Here is a 24,220-nt window from a genome sequence, read left to right on the forward strand (position 1 = left end):
CATTTTGAAATCAACATTGCCTAGGTGCTGCCCTCTTTTTCATAAACAAGTTAATTAAGACTCTTCGTTCTTCTCAACTCTAATACTTGGACAAGTCACAAGGCATCGTATTCAGAATTCAAAATGCAAGAGAATACACTAGTCAAGAAAAATAAAGATAATTTTTTTGTACTGAAATTGCAAAATCAATATTATTTAGGTAGTTCCCAGTTACTTTAATAAATAAAATATTATTTTACTAAATAAAATAAAAACACGCCCAGCTCTTCTTGGGACTAAAACCTGGACAAAATATCATGTTCAGTATTTGCATATGCCTACCCAGAGCATAGACTAGACAAAAATAATATTCATAGAACTTTAGAACTGAAGGTTCAAACTAAATACCATGTACATGCCAACCTTCCCATAAAGAGGGTTTCAATAAATAAGAATCCAACAACACTCAATACAGCTTAATTTAGCTCTCCACAAAAGTCAATGTCATTAGATTAGCTATCATGTCTAGCTTTTATATCTAACCCTTCATCCAAAGACCATCAGAGACTGCCCAAGTTCTTGAAAAGCCATTATGAACTTTGAAAATAAAAAATTGAAGTACTGCATTCCAAAAAGTACTCTTGTCAGGAATTCAGATTTTCCATAATGGTTATTGCACAAAAACTATTTTCTTTTGTCTGTTTCTCAGAGATGCCAAACTAAGAATGTTGAGTCTTGCATTCAAAAGACTCCGTGCTCTTTTTGTCCCTCTTTTTCATTCATCCTTTTGTTCTCATGATAGTAATGCTCCCATTCCCTTCTGTGTGGATCTTTGTAAGAGACACTACCGCCTTCCCAGAGTATGCTGATGAAGAAACAGGCTGTGATGCCAATCCATCACAATCACTGCCATGTTGAATTCCTGAGTGAGGTGTAAGAATGCGCTGGTTGATGTCATTGAGTGTAACATCCCCTTGTACACCACAGGGCTTAAGCAGAGTGAAAGGGTAGGCCACTGGGGTTACCAGCCTAGTTGGAGTATGGTGCCTTATTTTCTTGCCTGACAAAAAAAAAAGATATTAAACATTCCATGTTTACATTTTAACTAGCTTATCTGACTGAGAAGCAACCTCCTTTCCTCTTACAGCTATTACAGGCTGAACTTCAGAAAAGAGAATTAAGATAGATAATATTAAATATTAAAAAACAAAAACTTACTGGGTAAGATAGCCTGTGATGGATCAGCAAGCTCTATTTCAACGTCCGATTCAGATGCTTGAAGTTGGCAAAACTCTATAAAATTTTATAACAAAAGAGATTGTATAAGAATTTATGCTATTTTCTCTAAGTTAAAAAAGGGTTAACAACATTATACAATCAAGTGGAACCATTGCTATATGACCGAGTTTCAAAGATAGCACTAATAATCTGGATCCCACCAGAACCAGGGCAGCTGTGAGTTCCAGGCCTCGTAGACAGAGTGTACAATTCACTTATAAAGACAATAACAAACATAAAAGCACTTAGCTCATAATTAAGCACAACTTACCTGATATGTCAATCTGGTCATCAAATTCAACTGCTCCTTCTCTGCATACACAATGTCATCTTTCAAAACTAAACCTATCATACAAAAGGATTCTATGGACAATATTGGTGTTGTTATTCGGTACTTTCAGACTTACAATTCATCTGACACTAATTGCAACTCCCCATCATTAAGACAATTTTCCACCCAACTTGTCGATTCGTGTTTCATGCTTTCACTCACCGAGCTATATGGATCTTCTGCAAGTAGAAGACGACCATTTTAAGGGTCAATAAAAAACACATAAAATAAGATGAAAGGATTCAAGCGAATTCTTATATGGCACCTGTACACAACAAGCCCTGTGAATTCAGCTCAGGGCTATGTACATCCCCACAATCATCAATAGTTAATTTCTTGCAAACCTAAAATCCACAACAAGAAACCAGTGACTTGTCATTAATAATAAATTATGTAAATCTGTGTTGCCTTGTATTCTTGTATAGGTTTATGGTTGCCTCAATTTTTGCATCTCAGCATATAAGCCATGTCAATAGCTGAATGGCTTTCTGATAACTCATTGTAATCCTAACTGGAACATGCATAATTTTGTGAGAATAAGAGCTATCAGAAAAAGTATATGGAAATTAATGAAATTCCAAAATATTGAATCCCAACACAAAGGAAGGTTTGAATACAGATAGTCATACACCATTAATTTATGTAATGTGTAAATTATAAAATGACAATTAAAAACTGCAAGACATCAACAAATTAAACCTGATAAAATGAAATCCAAAAGATGTCCTCAAAGGTTCTTTTAGAATTTAAAGCTAATTCTTATCATAGAGACCATTCTGGATTTGTTTATGTACCAAATCAAGGAGATGGATCATAACAGGTTCCAATGTGAATTCAACAAGCTGAAGCCTTTGAGAGGAACAAAGATATACTAGATTCTTCATTTGGTAGGAACTGGTAAGGTTGTAAGAATAGGAATATAATTAAAACAAAATATTTTTCTATGTATTTTGATGGGGTGTGCTTGAATTTTACTCAATGTGATACACATCCAACTTCTTGTTTATTAATAAGATAAAGAGACTATTTGCTGGGATATGTTCTGCTTTTGTATAACTATTCACGAGTTATATGATCAACAAACTGTGTCTTCCACAGGCTCACCTTTAGTAATTCATTTCCATCATCATCTTTGCTCCTTTAAAAGGTCTTGTGTTTATTCAAATTTGCAGGTTCGATTTTCTTCAAGGCACCATAGCACAAGCAAAAAAAGAAGCCATACCTCAAATGTTTCTATGCTGTGACCATCATTTTCATTACTCATAGTAGGATCAGAGAACTGAAGCATTCGTCGTCTTTTGGAGTGGGGACTGTCCATGTCTTCATGCATCCCAAGGAGCAGAGAAGATTCTTCTCCGTTTCCTGGAAGGCAACAAACCATTGTTAGGTCAGAGAAATATCATGTAGGCACGAAGGGGCCCACTTCCTAAACTATTTTCTGATACTGTAGTAGGCAACTAGTGCAACATGCTTCTGAAATTTAGCTTAACATAATACTGTCAATGATGGCCTTAGAAGCAATTGTTAATCAACAACACCTTGTTTATCCACAGAAGTCGGGGCAAGTTTTGATTCCATACAGTCTTTAGCTGGTGTCGACTCAAATAAATTCCTTGACTCTTCATTTAAATTGTCCCATAAGGTATGCGAAATGGCTGATTTCAGAAAGACAACAAAAAATAAAATTTAGCTCTTATCACAGAGTAGTTTATTGCAATCAGACATTTGTACTCCGAGAATTTTAATAAGGCCCTCTTCCACAGGCCTGTTAGACAAAATTAATTCCCCATCAACCTAGCAATGCAGGCTGTGAAACTTCAGATCATGTATCAGATGTTCGAAAAATAGAAGCTCTTAAGTTTGTATATCCTATATATCAGGGAACAATAAAACAAAGATTATTTGAAATCATGATAAGAGATGAAAAATAGCACACAACTCTTTTATTAACGATGTAATTTATGGGCACAGTCAGTTCTGGATTTAACGATTGTAAATTCGCATGAGATTTTAGAAATCACATAAAACAGAAACAGGATAATATTCCCTGAGATTTTGGAATTACCTTGGCAATCAACCTCAGATATTTTCAAACAGTTTATCTGGTTTAAAAGTATTATGGGTTTGTAACTTTTTATCAAAGCTTAAATATAAAAATTGGTGTTTAATTGTCATATTGGAATTCACATTGGCATAACAGAAGAAAAAAATGTGCAACATTCAATAGTAAATTATAAAATTGTTTCCATAGGATGTTACATTCAGCTTTCACTCTCCAGCACCCTTCCTCTGCCCCGCTGAAAACCTCCTAATGCCACTTCCTTCCTCGGATGCAAGAAATGCTCCCTCATTTCTCAGCATAGGAGAACCCTCCTGGCCTCCCTCGCTAGCTCCCCCAAATCCTTCTGGTGCACTCTCTTTCCTCGCTGCTCCCACCTCCCTCCCAAGCTAGATCACAATCTTTTGGTCTCCCATACCACTGAGCTCTACGATATCCCCAATCAACTCACCTTCCAAGTCACCCCTCCCCCACATTGCCATAAATTCATCTGCACAAATGTCAAGGAAGCAATCAGAAACATGACTAGCAGTAGAGTGACAAATGAGGAAGGGATCCAGAAAAAGCTCTTCAAGCTTGGGTCTCCCACCCTGGATTCCTACCTTACAAATCTCTTCAACCATGTGTTTGCATAAGCTTCCCTCCCTGTTGGTCTCATCACATCATCCATCTATTGATCCACAAGGTTGGGGTGGCCTCTAATCCCAACAATTACAAGACTGCCATGGTGGGACACACTTTTGCCAAGTTGTCTACAATGCTTCCCCACACTCTTCTTTCCAAGGAGTTAGATCTTCAAGGTATTTGGGCCAGAGGGCATGCGAGTTTTAGATCTGATTTATAGAGCATAAATCACGTGTTGACTCTTCATGCTATCATCAAGGAGGCTCGGTGTCGCTCCTCAAATGTCTATTGTTGCCTTGTGGATTTTTGTAAAGACTTGATTTCCTGCTGAGATCGGCCCTCTTCTCGAGACTTAGAGACATTGGTATTTCGGAGATCCTTGGTTGTCTCAACACACCTTACAGGCTTTCTGACTTCAACACAAGTAATATTAGGGTCAAGCATGGTTGTCCCCTTTCCCCGACTTTGTTTGGTATCTACATTGATGAGTCAGAAACTTTTCTCTAGTACCACTCTATGGCTAGCAATGAATGCCTCCACCAGGTTTTGATTTCTATCTTACTCTTTGTGGATGACATGGTCCTCTTGGCCTCCTCTCCCGAAGGTTTACAACATCAGCTGGATGGTCTTACCTTGTTCTACAATTAGCAACATCTCACGGTGAATCTTGGGAAGACCAAGGTTATGATCTTTAATAGACTCAATACATCTCAGCTCCACTTCTTTTTCAGGGGTACGGAGGTTGAGATCTCTTTAGCCATGGATCTCGAAGAGTTATGGTTCTTTGGCCCTACACGAGCAGCAGCATTTTCGACCTCACTTTCAGGACACCACATCCAAGATGAACCTCATGGATTCTCTCATTAGACCTACTATTCTCTATGGTTCTATTGTTTGGGGATCCTCACTTTTGGAGTCAGATAGGGCTTCTATGAAAAGGATTCAAGTTCTTCGACACATCATCAAGTGCAAGCACTTAATCCCGCATGATATCATTCTTCATCTATATCTTTCATCTACTTTGGTTTCTTCACTACCTCAGGGTTTCATTGACTCTAGTGAGGGACACAGTAGGTATCCCTTCCTTGCTCTCTACTCCTCGAAGTCTATTACTGCCTCAGCATCCTCTAGGAGGGCTCGTGGTTTGTTCACGGAGGTCGTTTCCCTTCTTGGTTCCATTGGTATCAAGATTGATTGTTTCCCCCCTTTCCAGTACTCCCTTGGGGCCCCTCCTCACCTCCTCCCCACTAGGCAGGAGCTAAACAAGTGCATCAAAACCAACAATTATAGACAGTTCATCCATACTGCCTAGGTTAACCCCCACAGAAGTGTTTACCGTACAAGGTAAACGGTTTATTAATGCATTCAGACAATAGACAAGAACATGTAACACAGAAGTATTCCTTTTATTATTCGCATGTATACAAAAGATACTACAATATTTGATATGATTGATTCCAATGATGATCCCAAAGTCCCTTCCAAACGGTGTACATATACTTTCCCGAAGGGGTGACTCAATCGTCACGCACCCATTCGGATACTATTCTACCCGTCAGCTACAATATATAATTTACCGACAACATCATCCCCCCAAAAAGTAAAGTCATCTCCAGATGACAATTACAAAATATCCGAGACAGATTAACAAAATAGAATACACTAACTATGACTAACTATAATAGGATAGATCTTTTTCCATTACATCACATTCACATTTCTCTTGTGCCTGCACCAAACTGGTCTCCAAAACACGTTGCATCTGTAGCCTCTGCTAACACAATATTGTCTCCTTAGCCAAGCTGACCTTGATAGCCACCCATGCTGCCTTCTCTGCTTCCGACTCCTGGGTACACTAAGCCAAGTGTCACTCTACTGCCTCCAACTGGATGATCAGCTCCTCCCGAGCTCTCTATGCATCCACCAAGACAGCCTCATGCCAAACACCTACTCTGAGTGCCTCAAAGTGTAGCATCCTTCTTGAAAGGCTTGCTCCAATGCTCTCTCCACCTTTGGCATACAAACACACCATGCCTACAGCAACTCCAGGTCTCATGAACTAGTCACACTTCCCACGACTGATAACTGAACTGACTGGGGGTCTAGGGGGCATCTCCCCCAAGCGGGTCAAGGGACAATGGCCTCGTGATGTCCTGGGGTAGCCAAAACTAAATTAGCACTCTCAAACCCACACAAAAGTCCATGGAATACACCATTTTTATGATTTTCTTCCAATCCCACACTCTTTCTACCAACTGCTTATGTTTTCTTCATTACCTATTTATGTTTGTCCCTCTAGTACCATATGTTTTCCATTCTCAACTGTTTTGATCTGTCGGTTTTTTTCTTTTTTCTTTTTTTTTGTAAACCTCCTATCACCCTTCTTCTGTGTTTACCGGTGTACTGCAATCTGCTTCCCTTCAAGTACGGTGATCTCAAACTTCTATGTTGTATAACCGACTATGCCTATGTCGTATGGTTGGCATCATACCCATACTCTATTGATATACATTGTCTTCTTTGTCCATACAGGGCCATTCTTCCTCTTATAGCCATATAGTGTTTGAATTTACTTGCTTTCGTAGCAATTTATCATCTCCTTGGCCGTACGTCTTTATCTAATGACAGTCGCACTCCTAGTGTGGCCATATGGCTATATAGTCAAGTTTTGCAATGGTGCAGCCGTACGCTAAGTTTCCTTCTGCTTGTGGCCGTACGGTCAGCGATTTGTTCTCCTCAAGGTCGTACAGAAGTGAGGCCATGCAGTTCACTTTTCTCCCTACTGTACGATGATTTCCCCTGCACCCAGGCTGTACGAACGTACAGGCTCTTACAAATTTCTTCCTTCAATCTCTTAGGCATACGATATATCGTGCTTCAATCCCCTGTTCTCAAAGTTCGTAAGGTATGTCGGCTTCCACTTCTATGTCTTCTTATATCGTATAGAATGACTACTTCTAGGAGTCCATACAGTGTACGGCTTTTGGTTCCACTTTCTATCTTTTATATTGCTTGTGCGGCCGTACTATCATCTTCCAACTCTCTGTTGTCTCAGTTATGTTTGTACTCTTTGTTTGGTCGTACGATCTTTGTGATGTTTGCTTGCTTTTATTTTTTATATGGGTTGTACATCATACTGTTTTTGCATTTCAGTTCCCTCCTTCCATACGAGTGTATGGTATGAATTGCCTGTCAAGTCATAAGCCCGTACGTTTCTTCTTCCTTACATGAACGTCGTACAGTATGGTTTGGCAATGGATTGTTTTTAGAAATTGTTCACCGTACGGTTAGCCTTTATCTATTGGTCATACAATGCTATTTCTTCTCTCTGTGTTCACTGTACAGCTACAATGCTACTTTTGTCTCTTTCCCCATATGGTGACTAATAATGACCATACCATGCTTTTTTTCATTGCTTTATGTGAATTCCTGCTTCTGCCAACTATGAAATTTTTAATTCTTATTTACACCTATTTACATATATACATTAATATTTATTATTTTTATACTGTCCCTCAGGTGTTTGTCCGCAGAGGAGGTGCATTATTTCTTTCTTGGTAGATTTTCAACTTCGACCCATTCATTGCGTACTTCGACCCATTCACTGCATCGGCCACTTCCTTTCCGTCTAGCATCCATAGTTTGATTGCTTTGTTATTGCCCACTTCGCGGGTTTTATATGGCTCGACCCACTTTATTTTAAATCTGCCCGGTCTGATCTCATTATGCCAATTATACTTCAACACTAGTTGTCCCATTTGAAATCTGTTCAACTTCAAGTACTTGTCGTGCCATACCTTTTGCCTGTTCTGTGTAACCTTCGTGGCCCATACCATGAATTCTGTTGGCTGCCACTCCTTGCCGTCAATAATTGTATTCTTGATTATAGAACCTTAACTTCGTACAATTGTAGTTTTTATCAAGCCCTTACTCTTTGTTTCCTATGCAGACTGTATGATGTGTTTTCCTTACCACCGATACCTTTCTACTAAATTCGTGGTGCGGCATAACATTTTCTTTCCACGCAGTTTGTTCACCGTGTACCATACGGTGGAATCTTTCCTTTTTTCTGAGTTCGTACAATATGTTCTTCCCTTCAACTTCCGTCATAACTGCCTTTCCTTCTTCCGCTTCTCTGTATTCTTTCGGACATTCATTTTTCTCTCCTTTCTCACCTTCGTCGACCCTTAACATATTACAGCTCAGAAAGAGCTCGTAGTGCTCCATCTACCAGTGGAATAGATCGTTCACCAAGTCTAGGTCATCATCATTCGACCCTCCTAATCTCAACACTCTTTTGTTCGATTCCATTCTCTTCTTTCCTTCATCGTTACCTTCACCTTCAAAATCTAACGACACCACCTCCTCACCTACCAACTATGTGTAAATCAATAATAAATCTCTGTCATTTCCATTGATAGTATATTCTTCTTCCAGTCATGTTTAACCTTTGCTTGTACGAGCCATCCTCGTCCAAGAATGGCATCATATCCCCTTCTTTTTAGCAAGATGACTACAAAGTCGAGCAAGAACGGTTGTGTTCCAATAGTTTCTGGTTGTGCCATATGGATCCCTAGAGGCTTAATGCCATGTTGGTCTGCAGTTAGCAATTGGAACATGGGTGGCCATAGCATCGGTTGTCCCAACTTCTTCCAGGTATCTTTTGGTAGGACATTTACCCTGAACCTCCGTCCACAATTGTGTCTAAGAGGATCGCTCCCAATATACCCATTTGTACAACTATCAGATGCCTTCTTGATGTGAGGGCTAGCAGCATTGGGTCTGTTGCACTTGTTCCGCTTCCCTTTGCCTTCCTAGGTTCTAGTAGTTTAGCAGCCGAAGCCATGTTTGTGAGTGTCATTTGTAGTTGGGGCATTGTGAGGATCAGATCATTTAATTTTACTAGCACTTCAATTTGTAATATCCGCCTTATGATGTTCTGTTTTGCCTAGTTCCTCATTGAGGTACCCGCAATGTCCTCCTTCTCCGTTTGTGATTTCTCTATCTGCATCCCCTTCTCAATTTTTGCCCATGCTTCTTCCAATCTCTTCTTTTCTTCCGTCAGGTCTAGGTACAGCTTTGCTTGTTTACGTGTAATTGCCAGGACTTCCTCTTTGTCTGTTCCCAATTCGATGCTGATCAAATTCACTCCTGATTTCGATTTCGGGCACTTGGCATCTTCATGGTCTCCAAGACCACACCATCTACATAACAACTGCGGTGTGTTCGTCATTGTACAATTTCATGCAAAGTGGCCCCACAAGCTGCATGCCCGACATTGAACCATTGGTCGGTCGTTCGCACCATACTGAATCCGACTGCGGCCCCCATTATTATTGTTATTGTTGTTGTTGTTGGTGTTGTTGTTTTGTCCCCTTTTGTTGTTTCTATACCCACCCGAGGTGGCACCATCATTGTTTGTGTTTTCGTTCCCTCCTGACGTGGATGCTTCCTGTATCAGGAGCACTTGTTGATGCCCTCTTGTTTTCATATTGAATGGGCATTCCTTTCTGGAATGTCTCGCAATTTGGCAGATATCACAAAACTAATTCTTAGGATAGGATCCCTTAGTGTGACCTTCTGTCTTGCATTCTATGCACCATAGCTCATTTTCTTTGGCCTAGCTATTCCCTTTTTGCATATCCTTAAACTCTTTCATCATCCTAATCATATCCTTTTGGAGGGCCCGAACCTTCTTACTGCTCTTTTCATCACCACTGCTATTCTCAGAAGATCTATTTTTCTTCTTTTTTGTCTTTTGTTCACTCTTTAAGTCCATCGCTCGATTGTACGCTTCAATGTACGTCGATGGCCATACAATCTTCATTTTCCTTTTTAACTACGGGCATAGTCCTTCTATGAACCATCTCTTTTTCAGCCCGTCTACTAGCTTACTTTCCATTTTATTTATTAATTCTTTTAGTTTTCTAGTAAATACATGGACTGTTTCATTTCTTCCTTGTTTTGTGGTGTAGATTTCTGCTACTATCTCATTGTCGTCTCGTAGTAGTTGAAACTCTGTAATAAATTCCTTCTTCATGTTTTTCCATGTGGTTAGCTTTGTCGGATCAATGTCCAAAAACCAATCGATTGCTACACCTCGTAAGGTGGCTGAAAATTGCCTTGCCCATTTGTCATGGTCGTTTTCTCCATTCGCTGTCCAAATCGTTTTGCAAGTTTTGTAGTGTCTGATTGGGTCAACCGTGCCATCCCCATCGAACTTTGGTTACTTTTCCTTTGGACCGGCCATCAGTACCCTCTTTTTTTTTTGTGCACTGTTGTCTGTACCCAGGTTGTTTTGTACTCCCGTACCACTCTAAACACCCATGTTACAGGCACCTACGTTCTCGAGTGGTGTGAAGGCTTCCTCAAGTACTTGGTTATTTTGACCAAACTGTATTTGCTTGTCAAGTGTATCAGGGACAAAGAGTTCTCCCCACGCTCGTGTTCCTTCGACACCCCAAGCCGTGTTGGTCCTTTCCCTTCCGTCTGAATTCCCCCTTGGCGTATACCAGTTTGCCAATTCTTCATTTGCTCCTTTAATCACCCTTCGCCTTTCTCGAGCTTCTTCTATCAACCTCTCCCTTGATCGACTTGGCGACTGCACTCCATTCTACAGTACTCCCGTGGTACCGTGGTCACCTCCTGTGATACCACTGTCATACCCTTCGGCAAGTTGTTGGAGTCTATGCCTCCAGTCGCTTTGTTGTGTGCAGTTTAATATTTCTCATGCCACACGTATGCTGTCATCTTCTGGATTCTTATTTCTATCTTTATTCAATGTGTTCAGCACTCATAGCACCCAGTCCTTATAGGCAACAGCACCAAATGTTTACCGTACAAGGTAAACGGTTTATTAATGCATTCAGACAATAGACAAGAACATGTAACACAAAAGTATTCCTTTTATTATTCGCATGTATACAGAAGATACTGCAATATTCAATATGATTGATTCCAATGATGATCCCAAAATCCCTTCCGGATGGTGTACATATACTTTCCCGAAGGGATGACTAAATCGTCACGCACCCATTCGGATACTATTCTACCCATCGGCTACAATATAGAATTTACCGACAATGAGAAGCCTCCGGGCCCAAGATGGCATTTTATGCAATGCAATTTCTAGAGATTCAGGAAAAGATCATTGTCCATCCCCGTAACCTGTTGGTTCCTTTAAGAGTTGGGTCTCACCAACTTCACATTGAGACAAATCATCAGTTACAAAGAGAGTACAAGGCTTGTTTGCTCTACAATATCGAGGAGCCCGATACTGAGGATCATTTCATTTTTCCTTTCTCCTACTTACTATGAGACCAAGGGGAGGTTCTACTGCCTTTTTAGGGAGTCTTGCGATCTCTCCACCTTCCTCAGCTACACGGATCAGCAATGTCTTGCCCTCTACATTTAAGAGGCTACTAGACTTCGGCACCACAAGCTTCAGCTTCAAGCTCCTACTCAGTCGCACTCATGCTCCTACTAGTTTGTCACTTCCTTCTTCACAAGTCTCCTCTAGGATCATGGTACTAAAAGTTAGCTTGGACCCCCCTTAGACTTCTCCAGATCGGATAGGCCCTACAAAAGCTCCTCTCAGCATCGACATACTTCATCCACTAGAACTCCCCAATGATAATCACCCCTCAAGACACCTCAAAGACATTCCAGGGATGGTCCACAATTTCTTTCATGGGTTTTTGAGTTCCTAGGTGCGGGGTGGCCCCTCTGTTTGGCTGCACGTTATTCCTATGGTTCTCATTTCCTTTGTTCAATTTGTTTTTCTGCTTTATTTCTTATTTCCTAGGGCATTGTTTGGTGCCCTTGTTGTGGGCTGGCCTACTGTTGTTTTCTTGGCAGCCCCGTTGACCTATTTTGCAATCGCATGTTGGACATTAATAAAGTTATCTTATCTACAAACATACCAAGAAATGAAATTTGGTGCAAAGATGGTGAAATTTTCAGCTAATTTACATAAATAGAATTTGTCTCCAGCTCACCAACATAAGTGTAAAAATAATGTTAATTTCTTTTAGGAATAAGCAAATCAGAGATTTCTCTATGTTGATGGACCTAAGCATTTATTACACACTGTAGATAGCTTAAATAGATAATTGTTTGATTTGGTTTCAATTTGCTTGCCCATTTTGAGTGTAATGTGTTATCTTCCTTAAAAGTTCAACGTCCTTTTTTGGAGACTGAGGTGTCATCTTGTTTCTTGAGAGTTGTCTCATGGAGAGTGAATTGTCATCCTCTTCGCTTACTTGTATTTTCTATAAATGCAACTTCATTGCATATACCATGCACACTTTATGAATCCTGTAACAACTATTTTATTGTAAATAGCTTTAGGAATCTATTTTAGGTAGAGATAATCATGTAATTATCTAAGATCTTGCATGGTATCAAAGCAAGTTTGCACTTAAGCCAGTTTTGTTTCCATTCTGTAGAAGGAAGCTAGTTTTTCTTGTAGGAGTTTATTTGTTCGGGCTGAATGATAGAGCAAGTCTATGATCACCATTATGTCCAAAGTATCTAAGAATGTTGTTTTATCGGCTTTTCATCTAAACTAGACACCTAGAGGACAACCTAACAAGGGTTAAAGTTACTTTTTATCTGTAATTTGTCTATAACTAACTTTGTATTAAAGTGTGCTTAAGTTATCCTAGCTCCCTCTTGTGTCCAAATTGGCCAAAAACCTAACATTGCCCACTATATCATCTATATCGAACTGCTTTTCTAGAAGCCCTAGTATTTCCCAAGGTTCAAGTCATATGATCAGCAAAGTACAAATTATATGACACAGTACAAAAATTGAAACTATGCTATGTGCAAAGCACAGAGCAAGGACACCAACACAACCAAGTGCTTATACACATGCTTATGCGGCACAGCCAAGCCCATCACACCAAATATTTCAATTTCTTGGAATATTCCAACAACCAGAACGAGTTTTGTCTGATTGCTCGTCCTCTACCCAAGCTTTCCCAATGCCACCACTATAAGAGCACTACCCAAATAGTGCTCAAATTTTTCGCTTTACCTGCTAAAAAAAGGGAATCCCCAATAGAGCATACCTCTTGAACCATAAATCAGATTTTGACACATTTTGTAACCTAGCTAATTCTTTTGCATAGAATCCAAATACTGCATCATATTTTAGTTATTTGCTAGCCTTTTTCTCAAATTATTGCAGAGCTATAAGTGTGTACTTAGGGAATTATATAATCACACCAAATTATAGTGTGTCAAAATCATTTTCATGAGGATTGTTTCAGGGGTACTTATCTGCTATCACTGTACTCTTGTGTTCACTGTGACAGATCAACTACAAATCCCTAAACATTTTTAACAATGAGAAGTAATTAACTCTACTATTGTAAGATAAAGAATTGCATTAGATAGCACAGGAACGAAAAAACCTGTTGCAGGTTCAAACAAAGCTAAGTTATTTAGTAAATGCAATATCTCCAGATCTTCTCTTGTACAATACAAATTTAGATACATCTAAGATATTTACGAAATTCCTACATCCACACCTTATTGTTTTTAAATTTTTACATTGAAAATAAATAAATTTACTATTGTGAACTAAAGAATTGTATTAGCTCAAAAAACAACAAAAGAACCTGATGCGGATGTTAAAAAAGTCAAGTACTTAAACAAATCTGATGAGACAGATCAATTCTTATGTTTATTTGCATCTCGGGGTCTTCTTGTCCACATTACAAGTTCAGATGCACCTGATGCAGGATAGGTCAACCTAGAAGTTTTATTTTAGCAAAATAGATGAAAAACAAGACCTTCAACCAGAAATGACTTTATTAGTCTTATTCAAAACAATTCTGAACACATTTAGGACTTCATTTCACAACTCAGATCACTGAGGCTACAACTAGAGAAATGTAAGAGCAAGAAAAAAGTTGATTCACACATGATTCCTTAAGTACTTTCAAAACACAGTCCCGTTTTTGTCTTTGTTTCTGCCTTCTATTCTGTTAAGGATGACTTTGATGCTACAGTTATCATGCCTTCCTTTAAGGAGTTTGCTTAAAGAATACCAAAAGAGAATGAGAAGTTAAATCAAATGGGTAGACTTAAGTCTTCTAGATCACATGCATTGATTGGGAATTTCTTAGGTAGTTTACATAAGAAACAAAAGGACAAAACCTTCCTTCTCTGTTTCAAAGGCAGAATCATAGAAATCAGGGGAGGTCAAATGTGTTTAATGTAAGAGGTCACAATGAGTATGTTTGTATGAAGAAATAGATACTGGTTCACTAATATCATCAAGAACATTGGTCTTGTTTATTCTTTTTCTAAGGGTTCTCCCTCTCCTTTTTCCAAATCTGACAAAGGAAAAGGTAAGGCTTTACTAGGAACCACTACTTCCCATTCTACTAAGTCATAGATACTAACTTCAGTCCTTCATATCAAATAGCCTTCTCCTCATTTAAGCCGCGAATTCTTATAGCCAAAGATTCTTTAGTGGATGAAAAAACTTTCAATAATGTTCTTCATGTACCCTCTTTCTCAACAAATCTCATTTTTATATATCAGATCAAATACAAAAGTATAGGAAAGAGTGTAGGATTGACTCTAAATTTAGTTTTAATTCAGGAATTAGAAGATGTGCTTCAGTTACAACTGAGAAGGTTGATTATAGACCCATATTGTAATTGTTTTAGCACTTTGTCCCTTAATCACCTTCCATTGCATATCTTAGTATAATGTGAGTAACTTCTGGCATGAGCGGTTTATTCATGTAAGCTACTACAATTTTCAAGAGGCAACATACATGGAGCAACATTAAAACAAATTGAAGATTCTTCTTTGATATGCAAACTTTAGAAATCTCACTACACTCTCAAACACCTAGGACTCGGTATCTAGACAATTTCCAATAAGCTGATGCTAGATATCAGTACTCAGTCTAATTGCAAATCAAAGAAGAACCTGTTTTCTCCAATGCAGCAGAGTGTTTAAAACAACAATCAACATTCAAACCCTCACACAAATCATTGAAACATCAAACACAATAGTTGAATGAATAGGGAAGCCCATGCAATAATCTATTTTCTCCTTAGAGCCCTAATGCCAATCCCTGATGACTCGAGTGTGAACAGCTAAGTTCCACGGCTGAAGAAATGAAGTATGGCTGCTCGCAATGGAATTCAATACAGCCTCTTGAGCCATACCAATTACTGTTGGACAATTATAAACTATATATGTTGATAATCTATGAGCACCCCTAACTATGTAACCTCCCGGAAACTCCTCAATGAGCTCTAGTTGACATCCCAATGCACTGGAAAGATCCCAAACTTTGAACACAAGCTTGCCAAGAACATCCTTCAACTTTTGCTATTTAACTTTGATCTCAACTTCACCATGCCCAAAGTGGTGAACCCAACCAATGAGACCTACCCGGACTGTAGTGCTAGCCCTATCATCACTTAGATCCCAAAGCACAGTAAACTCACATCCATTTGTACTGCAGAGATAAGACCATTTTAAGGTGTTTGTAACACGACCACAATGTCCATCCCTTGTTGGGCTCCCATGGATGTGTTGACTCTGCAAGCAATCCAACTTGCAACCACTAATCCTATCTACTGCAGATGGCAGATGCTCATCTCAAAAAGAATGGTACAACCTATCCACATTGATCCATCATCAAATCTTATGTATGTGAATCAATGAAGTAGTGATGATTACTCCTCCCTATGCAGTCAATTAAAAGCTCCCACCTAAGTCAAGCATTGACTGTCATAGCTCTAAATATAAACTTTGTCATCTGACTCGTCACCAACAATACCAGCAGTGGATGTAACCGAGAGAGAACTTGATGCAACATGTGGTTCTCTACAGCTCTCAATAGATGCACTCATCCCACCTATATCATATGCAGCTATAACTGTGATAAGTATGGCCACATCCTCAATTTGCTTACAACCATAACCCTTGAACATAGGAATGTCGCCAACTGCTGCTCTAGGAAACTGGATTGTATTTGCAGATGGTGAAAGTTGTTCTTACCTCAATTCTACGGAAAGCTCCTCAATATGTGAGTGATACTCATGAAAGGTCAACAATACTCTCTCCAATGAATCCATAGTCACTTTCGACTCTCGAGTGGGCTCATCTACCCATCTTCCTTCCCCCTCAGGGCATCATTGTAAGTGCAACCCCACTTGAAAAGATAATCTCTGCCAGCCAATAACTATAAATAGCTTTGTTCCATTATTTTGACAGCTTCTTAAATTGTATGAAACTCTATAAGGGAAAGACTACCATCGTAGAGCTCATCTATCACGGGAGTGCTTCAACCATAAGTGGCTAACATGTGGCAAGCAATGTCAAAATGCTCAATGGTTGTGGTAATCATACTATCATTCACTTCAAATTGCCCAACCAATTGATGTCTCTGAAATTCTGTAATGGCCCCTAATAGGACTTACCCCTCATTGACTATATGCAATGGATACCCCCAAATCTGCTTACAAAGTATTCACAGCTAATAGTAATTTTATCAAACACTTAGCTTGCAGTCCCTAATTTCCCATCATGTGCTACAACCCTTATGGCCATGAAAAGGTTTGTCTGTATTGTGTTCTGTTTGGCATGTAACATGAATATAGGAATTGAAAGCATAAGCATACATCACAGAAATAATCAGCACACTATATTTATATTGATTTCCAAATGAATAAACAAGTGCAATGCTGACTCACTAAATACTCCAGCAATAAACTGGAGCAAACATAGTTTACATCAAATAGTTGATGGCTTGGCCATTGCATTGATGTGCTGCAAACAGCATGTGGCTGCTACAGTAACACGGCTGCTACAGTAATGTGGCTGCTACAGTACACGATTGCTACAATGACATGGTTGCTGCAATACACGGTTGAAGGCATAGATTCCAAAGACCAATCCCAAGAATTGATGTCTAGACTCTAGAGTGATACAAATGAGGAGGACGTCCCCTGATGCCCAATACAACCTGCAAACTACGAGTACTTCAATTCTTCTTCTCCTCCAATCCAATGCCCGAACAATGCCCTCAAGCTCTCCTTTTATTCCCACTTTGTAGGGTTGGCCCACTTTTCACAAGCAAAGAGGGATTAAAATAAAATAAAATAAATAACATCTTATGTCTCCCTTGGGCATCCCAATATAAATAATATTAAAGCAACACTTTAATATTTTCACATTTAATTTAAATGCTACTTTAATAATATATCAAACTAGGAATGATAAGCCAAATCACTCCAAGATCCCTCTGAACTCTTCGCTAGCCCCTCCGGACCAATGCAAAACTAGGCTAGCGGCAACATAGCTGACAATTGCTAAAGAGGGGACATTACACTATAATCAATAATTCCTAATTTAGGGTTGAGAATAGATCTTGTGAATATTGTGGATAACTTATGAGTATGTTTAAGACCCATTTTTTCTATTATAATTATATAAGCCCATCTTGAAATGTGAGTAATCTGATTGAATATTATATATATAGAATGTTATTTTTTTATAAAAACAAAATATGTTTAACTTATACTCTTAATATCCTTGCCACTAGATATTACCTTTTCCTATTCTCTTAATTGATCCTCTCCACTTAATTATCTTGGATATTTCCTTTTACTTCCCATTTTATTAAATCCAATGCCTATGCTAATATCTGTAAAAGGTGGCAGTCCCTCTTTTAACTTTTCTTTATATTTATCTTAGCCTTTATTGGCAATATCTTCTCATCCAATTATGAACTGGTTAGTTCCCCTTTTGTTTGGCTTAAAATTGACTTTCCCTTTAAATACCTAAGTTCCCATTTCAAATTATTCGATGGAGTGCTTTGTCCTTAACATAACGATGGATATTATATTAATCTATGTGTATTTTCTTTTTAAAGGCTGATATGTCATTAATATCCTCTCTTTATTCAATGCTTTTATCACATTTTTTCTTTTTATTTTCCATCCTTTGTGGCTGCCTTCTATCTCCCTACTTGCAACTCCCAATGGTAGATATTATACGCTCACCCCTCCTTATTGGTGGTTATTCGCTTTTGCTGCTCCTTATGATGTTTTAATTGGTCTTCCTCCTATTTCGTATCCTTATTCATGTTTTTTGCTTGTGGTCTTTTATATGCCGATTCCTGTCCCCAATGTAACTTCCATGATGGGCCAACATGTTCAAGTTGCCATCCCTTTGTTTTCATGTGGGCCCCTTGACCAAAAGAGGCGGCTTGTACTAGTAGTTTATTATTGTTTTGTAGAAGACTCCACCATACTATTGTCCTTGCATGAAATGGTTTTTATCACCTGATGATATGAGAAAATAGGACTGTTGTTGCAAAAATCAAAACTGTTATGGGTTAACCTTTGCATGAAATCTTCATTCTACTGCAAGCTACAAGCTAGTCTTTGTTGTGAAAGCATAAGTTTTTGTTGGATATTATTCAAGATGCACTCAACACTTGGCTGCTTACATTTCTTTTATCTTCTTTTTTTCTTGCCACACTCTATCTGATTCTCCATATCGCAGTCCAAGGAAAGATCATTTCTAACCATTTGTGCAAGAACAAGGTACTCTCTATAAGAAACAATAACATCATCTTCAAAACCCATAATTCACAAGCGCATCAGGTTGTCGGCAAAAATGTATCAAGTCATCAAGAAAAGGGTAAACATGTGTTAGGTATGTAGTTAGTAACCAAAGGGGGATATGTTATGACGCAACGGTTGAATCGCACCCCTTTGGACTTTATTTGTACTCTCTCCATAGTCGGGAGATACCATCAATTGTCGTCTATCTTGTCTTATGTACGGAAAGCATTAGTGGAATATATGATTCTAGTTTCCTGAACAATTGAAGTTACTTTTTGTGTTATCTTTCTTATTAGTAGCATGTGCTAACCCAATTTACTGTACTTAGTAAACATTTGGCACCGTTGCTGATACAAATCTGGGAAGTAACAAAGATTAATGGCGTACGGAAAACAATGGGTCAGCCCATAGAGTACAGAAAGACGAGCCAAGTGCAAGAGGACAAGAACACGAAACTTTTCGAAGGTGAACGTGCCTTAACCACCAACTTCGCCTTCATGTTATAGGCATCCGTCGAGACGCACATTCGAAGGGAAGTTGAACGAGCAAACATGTCGGAGGATGTCATGTGGGATGCCCTTTGCATGAATTGCGCAGTGAACTGATTGTTGTCTCATTGCCTTCTAGAGCCGATTGGAGGTGAACTATGAAAACAGACAGCAAATCCTAAGGGACCGTTACTGCCAGAGGGAGGAGGAATGGGATGAATACCGTAAAAATGGGCACATGAGATAAACCCTAAAAGAAATCTGAATAAAGGATAGCACACTATAATGATTATATGCATATGGCAACATATATTATATACGAAAAAATGAATGAATAAAATTGTTCTTGTCTAAATTATGTGTCGTTTCAATTCCATGAATTATGTGCCATTTCAATTCCATGAATGGTGTCATTTCAATTCCATGAATGAAAAGTATACATGCCAAACCTACCAAACAAAGAACAAAGTAGAAAAGAACGAATAGACGAAAGTGAGGCTATCCAAAAGGTTTCATCACTACAACAAGCAAAACATAGAAGACGATTCAAGGCACGGCCAAAGGAAATCGAGGAGGTAGGGTTGGAGGTGAAGAAGCCCAAGACGAAACGTGCAAGAGGGAAGAACACCATCAGGAGTATGATAGACATTGTTAGGTCAGTGAGAGTGATTTAATATTAAGGAGCCTCTGAGGGAATCTAACCCCTACACCAAGGAGTGAGGTAAGGGAAGCCCGAAGCGAAGGGGAAGAAGAGGCAAGGGAAGTTGAGGACATCAAGGCAGCAAAGAGTGTCGGAGGGACATTGCATGGTGGTCAAAGCAACCTGTCAAGATCCAACCCAACTAGTTCAAGAATACAACCAACGGGAGGCAACAATAGTCAAAACTCAAAACAACCCATCAGGCTCCAATCAAACCGATTCACGACAAACAACTGAAGGAAACGAAAACATGTCTCAAAACTAGATACTACCAAAGTTCACTGGTGTTATGTCCCCTATTTTCCTCCAATAAAGTTTAAAACTAATAATAATCAATACTATCAAATCGAGAGATTGCATAGTGAAAACAAAATATTTATTCAATTGAACATTTCTATTGCTTATTTTCATTATTCACGTTAGAAGAACCCTAGAAGGAAAGATACATTCAATGCAGTTCATTCAAACTGCAAAGAAATTACACAAGAATGAAAAGGAACATGGTAAAGAGCATGGAAAATACTGGCAGACACAAGGATTGAAACATCGATTATACCTTTAAGGAGAAGAACCTAGTTGCCTATAATGATTACAGGGAAAATTAACGTTTTCTTAGAACCATAAGGCACCTGCATATATACTGGAAGGAGGCATCATTAATTACATATATTCTAAGATATAAAAAAAATTAATCTCACGAATCCTCAAGGATCTCTAATACAAGGAAAAGCACTCACAAATAATGAACAATAATTTGACAGCCCCATAATTCACATCAAATGATATAAAGGCTAATTGGATACAACTATTTACTTGAGACATAGCCCCTCATATCTCTGAATGCATGAACTTACAGTGTGAAACGACAACAATTTGTATTTTGTTCATGTTCAAAATACTTACCATAATAGACTTCACTATCATTTATTGAATACTCAAATCAAAATACGACCTCTTAATCTCTCTCTCTATACATGTATAGGGAAACCATCATCGATATACAATTCTATCAAAATATAATTTTGTATAAAATTAAGAGAATTAACCTTAGAGTTGCAAGTGCTTAGAGGAAGAGGTCTCTTACAAAATAAGGAACTTTGTCTCAAATTTGATAAGAGTAGAGCGGGAACATTACAACTGGTGATGGGAAGGAGGATCCTGTGAGACATTGCCAGACCCACAAAACTATCTGGATGGCAAACGAAGTTACAGATAAAGATGAGTGGGTCCAATAGTTCCCAGCAACCCTACAAGGAGTTTTCATTGATTGGTACTCCGATATGGACAAGTCAAAGATAAATACACAGGACAACCTAGGGAAGGAATTCCAAACAGAATTCAGATTGCTTCAAGATGAAAATGAAATAGTCGCAGAAATATATAGCTTGAAACAAGGAAGAAAAGAGACGGTAAGAGCTTATAATCAAAGGCTTAAGCAATTGTTTGGGAAGATGGAAACTCAGTCAGCCGACAAATTAAAGAATAGATGGGTTGTTGAGGGATTAAACGCCTCCGTCGGGAATAAGATGAAAATAAGGTCGCCTACGTTGTATGCAGACGCTTATGACAGAGCCATGAACCTCAAGAATGAAGATAAGACATCAAAGAAGAAAAGAAGCAAGTCCTCATTTGGAAGTGATGAATCATCTAGGGAGAGCAGCAATGACGACAACTCCAATAAGAAGGTGCAAGCTCTCCAAAAAGATATGGAACAGATGATGAGGGAAATTAAAACTATGAAGGGGTGCATGGGACGAAGTGATGAAGGAGAGATGTGGTGCACAGAGTGCAAGGAGAGCGGGCAGACAAAGGGGTCGTGCCTAAGAAAATCATCTTGCGCCATCTACCAAGTGATGGGTCATTCCACTAAGGAATGGCTATACAATATGAAGACCAGGAGCCAGCAAGTGTTCTTCACACAAGACCAACAGTCTACCTCCAAAACAACCAACCCTAACCAATGGACAAATAATGCATCATCTGGCGAGTTCTGAAACAACCGGCCTACAAGGAGAGGAGGTAACGATAATAGGATTAAAATACAATACGATACAAATAGACAGTTGATGATCCAATGTTGTGTGTGCAGCTAGTGGGGCCACTTCGCCCGAGATTGCCAAAAAGGCGAACACTACAAAAGTTGTGTTGATGGTGCGGCTCGAAGATCACAAATACGCTAACTATCCGAAGCTCGACATGAACCTTCTTAACATTGAAGAAGAAAAGGTATTTGTCGTCACCTGAAACCAAGTGAAACAAATGCTATATCCTGATCCCCGAATTGAGAAGCAGAGGGTATGACAGGCAAAGGAAGAAATAGAGAAAGCTACGAAAGTAAGAAAGCATACAAACGATAAAGCGAGCACTTTTGGGCAGATAGAAGCAAAAATAATATACTATAGTGGATGTTACAAATGGAGGTACCTGTTAAATTCAAGACTTCCTCCATACCATGCCTCAATTGAGGACAACATTATTAAATACTTGTTCCACACAGCCTAGCACCACTTCTCAACCCAGCACTGTGCAACAAATGCATGTCCTAGGTAGGTTGGCAATGAACCCTATTCTATTGGGGATGAATAATGGTCAACACCCAACAATTGTAGAAATGGACATTTTGGGAACAATTCTTACAAACACCATTGTCGATGGCGGATCAGGGGTAAATGTCCTTCCAGAAGAGACATGGAAGAAACTTGGGAAGTCTACTTTGTGGTCCCCAACCTTCAATTTATTGGGTATAGACCAATAAGGAATAAAACCGCTCAGGGCACTAATGGCCCAACAAGTTACCATTGGAATGCAACTGCTTGTGTTGAAATTTGTCGTGATCACACATAAAAAGAACAATAAAAGAAAGGGTATGATGTCATTTTGGGTAGGGGATGGCTAGTGACAACAAAGGTAAATCATAATTGGAAGAGGAATACCTTCTCCGTGGAAAGTGTCGGAAGAAAATTTGTCATTGACCTCTGTACATAGATGGTAAGTGAAGAAATTGCATCATCTTCAGGGTCTAAGTCTGATGGAGAGCATGGTGGAATGGATGAATGTAGTAACCGAATGGAACCCAATCAGGAAGGTGTCCTAGAACTAGAGGAATGTTTGGAGCATGACCTAAGCTCGATAAACGAACTCTTCCATTGGCAAATACAAGACTACGAGCTCTTCCACAGTTACATGTTGGGGGTGGAAGAGATAGAACAAGGGTAGAGCAATCCACCATGTCATTTGACTACTCATAACAAAATGTAAAGTTTTCCATTCCTTGTCAATTCAATACTATCCACTAGCCAATGGCCAAGTGGAGACAATAAACAAGATCCTGGTGTTAGTAATATACAAATCGTGCGGGGTAAAGCAAGCCAACTGGGAGGAAAAGCTATTGTTAGCACTATAAGCACACCGCACAACTTACAAAGTAACAACAGGACATACTCCCTTCCAGTTGATGTTTGAACTGGAAACCGTAGTTATTGCAAAGTTTGTGGTCCCCACCTCCGAAAAGCGATTGAAAATAAGCTTGGAGATATAGAAAGTCTTCGGGAAATATTATACAATTTAAATAGATTGGACGAATAGAGACTCATGACGCAATGGACCACGGAGGTAGCAAAACAGAGATGCAAGGCATGGCACAACAAGCACCTTAAATGCATTCAATTTACCCCAAGCCAGCTAGTATTGGAATACAATGGTAGAGATGAGATCAAACTTAGGAAGTTTAGGGTAAAGTAGCTAGGTCCATTTCACGTACAAGAAGTAGGTGACAATGATGCCATCAAGTTATGGACATTAGAGGGGGTGGAGATCCCAAAAGCCGTGAATGGATCAAGGTTAAAATCCTACTAGAAACAACAAGTAGGATGAGTAGGCCGAAGGATGACACTAAAGAAATAGCTTAGGAAATTTGAAAAGAAAATGGAAAACAATTTGGAGAACCATCATCACCGACGGTGGCAAGTCGATGTCGCTGACCAAGAAAAAACACTAAGGCATAAAAAGAAGCTACCGACGAGGGTATAAATACAGCGAGAAAAAAAAGGAACAAGAGCCACACGTAGGGAAATTACATTGCACGCCATAAAAGCATAATCCAACAACACACAGAGGGTAGAACACAGGTTGTCGCACAGCATCGTCGAGCAC

The 24,220-nt window shown here is 39.1% G+C and overlaps 1 protein-coding gene across 5 annotated transcripts in view; it reads right to left on the reverse strand.

Moving 5' to 3' along the window:
• Nucleotides 1-210: 210 nt before the first annotated feature.
• LOC149559077 (protein XRI1-like) overlaps nt 211-24,220 on the reverse strand; it is an 84,763-nt gene continuing 60,753 nt past the window's right edge. For all 5 annotated transcript variants that reach the window (XM_089833034.1, XM_089833037.1, XM_089833038.1 and 2 more), the window contains 7 exons: nt 3,127-3,243; nt 2,811-2,950; nt 1,854-1,932; nt 1,665-1,767; nt 1,529-1,569; nt 1,198-1,272; nt 211-1,039 (listed from right to left, as the gene is read on the reverse strand). In XM_089833034.1, the coding sequence (XP_089689160.1) occupies nt 759-1,039; nt 1,198-1,272; nt 1,529-1,569; nt 1,665-1,767; nt 1,854-1,932; nt 2,811-2,950; nt 3,127-3,243 (836 nt within the window). In that variant the 3' untranslated portion in view covers nt 211-758. The remainder of the gene's footprint in view (nt 1,040-1,197; nt 1,273-1,528; nt 1,570-1,664; nt 1,768-1,853; nt 1,933-2,810; nt 2,951-3,126; nt 3,244-24,220) is intronic.

Source organism: Cupressus sempervirens, chromosome 5 (genome assembly GCF_028749045.1).
Source record: "Cupressus sempervirens isolate cs-2001-9-10 chromosome 5, ASM2874904v1, whole genome shotgun sequence".
Taxonomy (NCBI): Eukaryota; Viridiplantae; Streptophyta; class Pinopsida; order Cupressales; family Cupressaceae; genus Cupressus; species Cupressus sempervirens.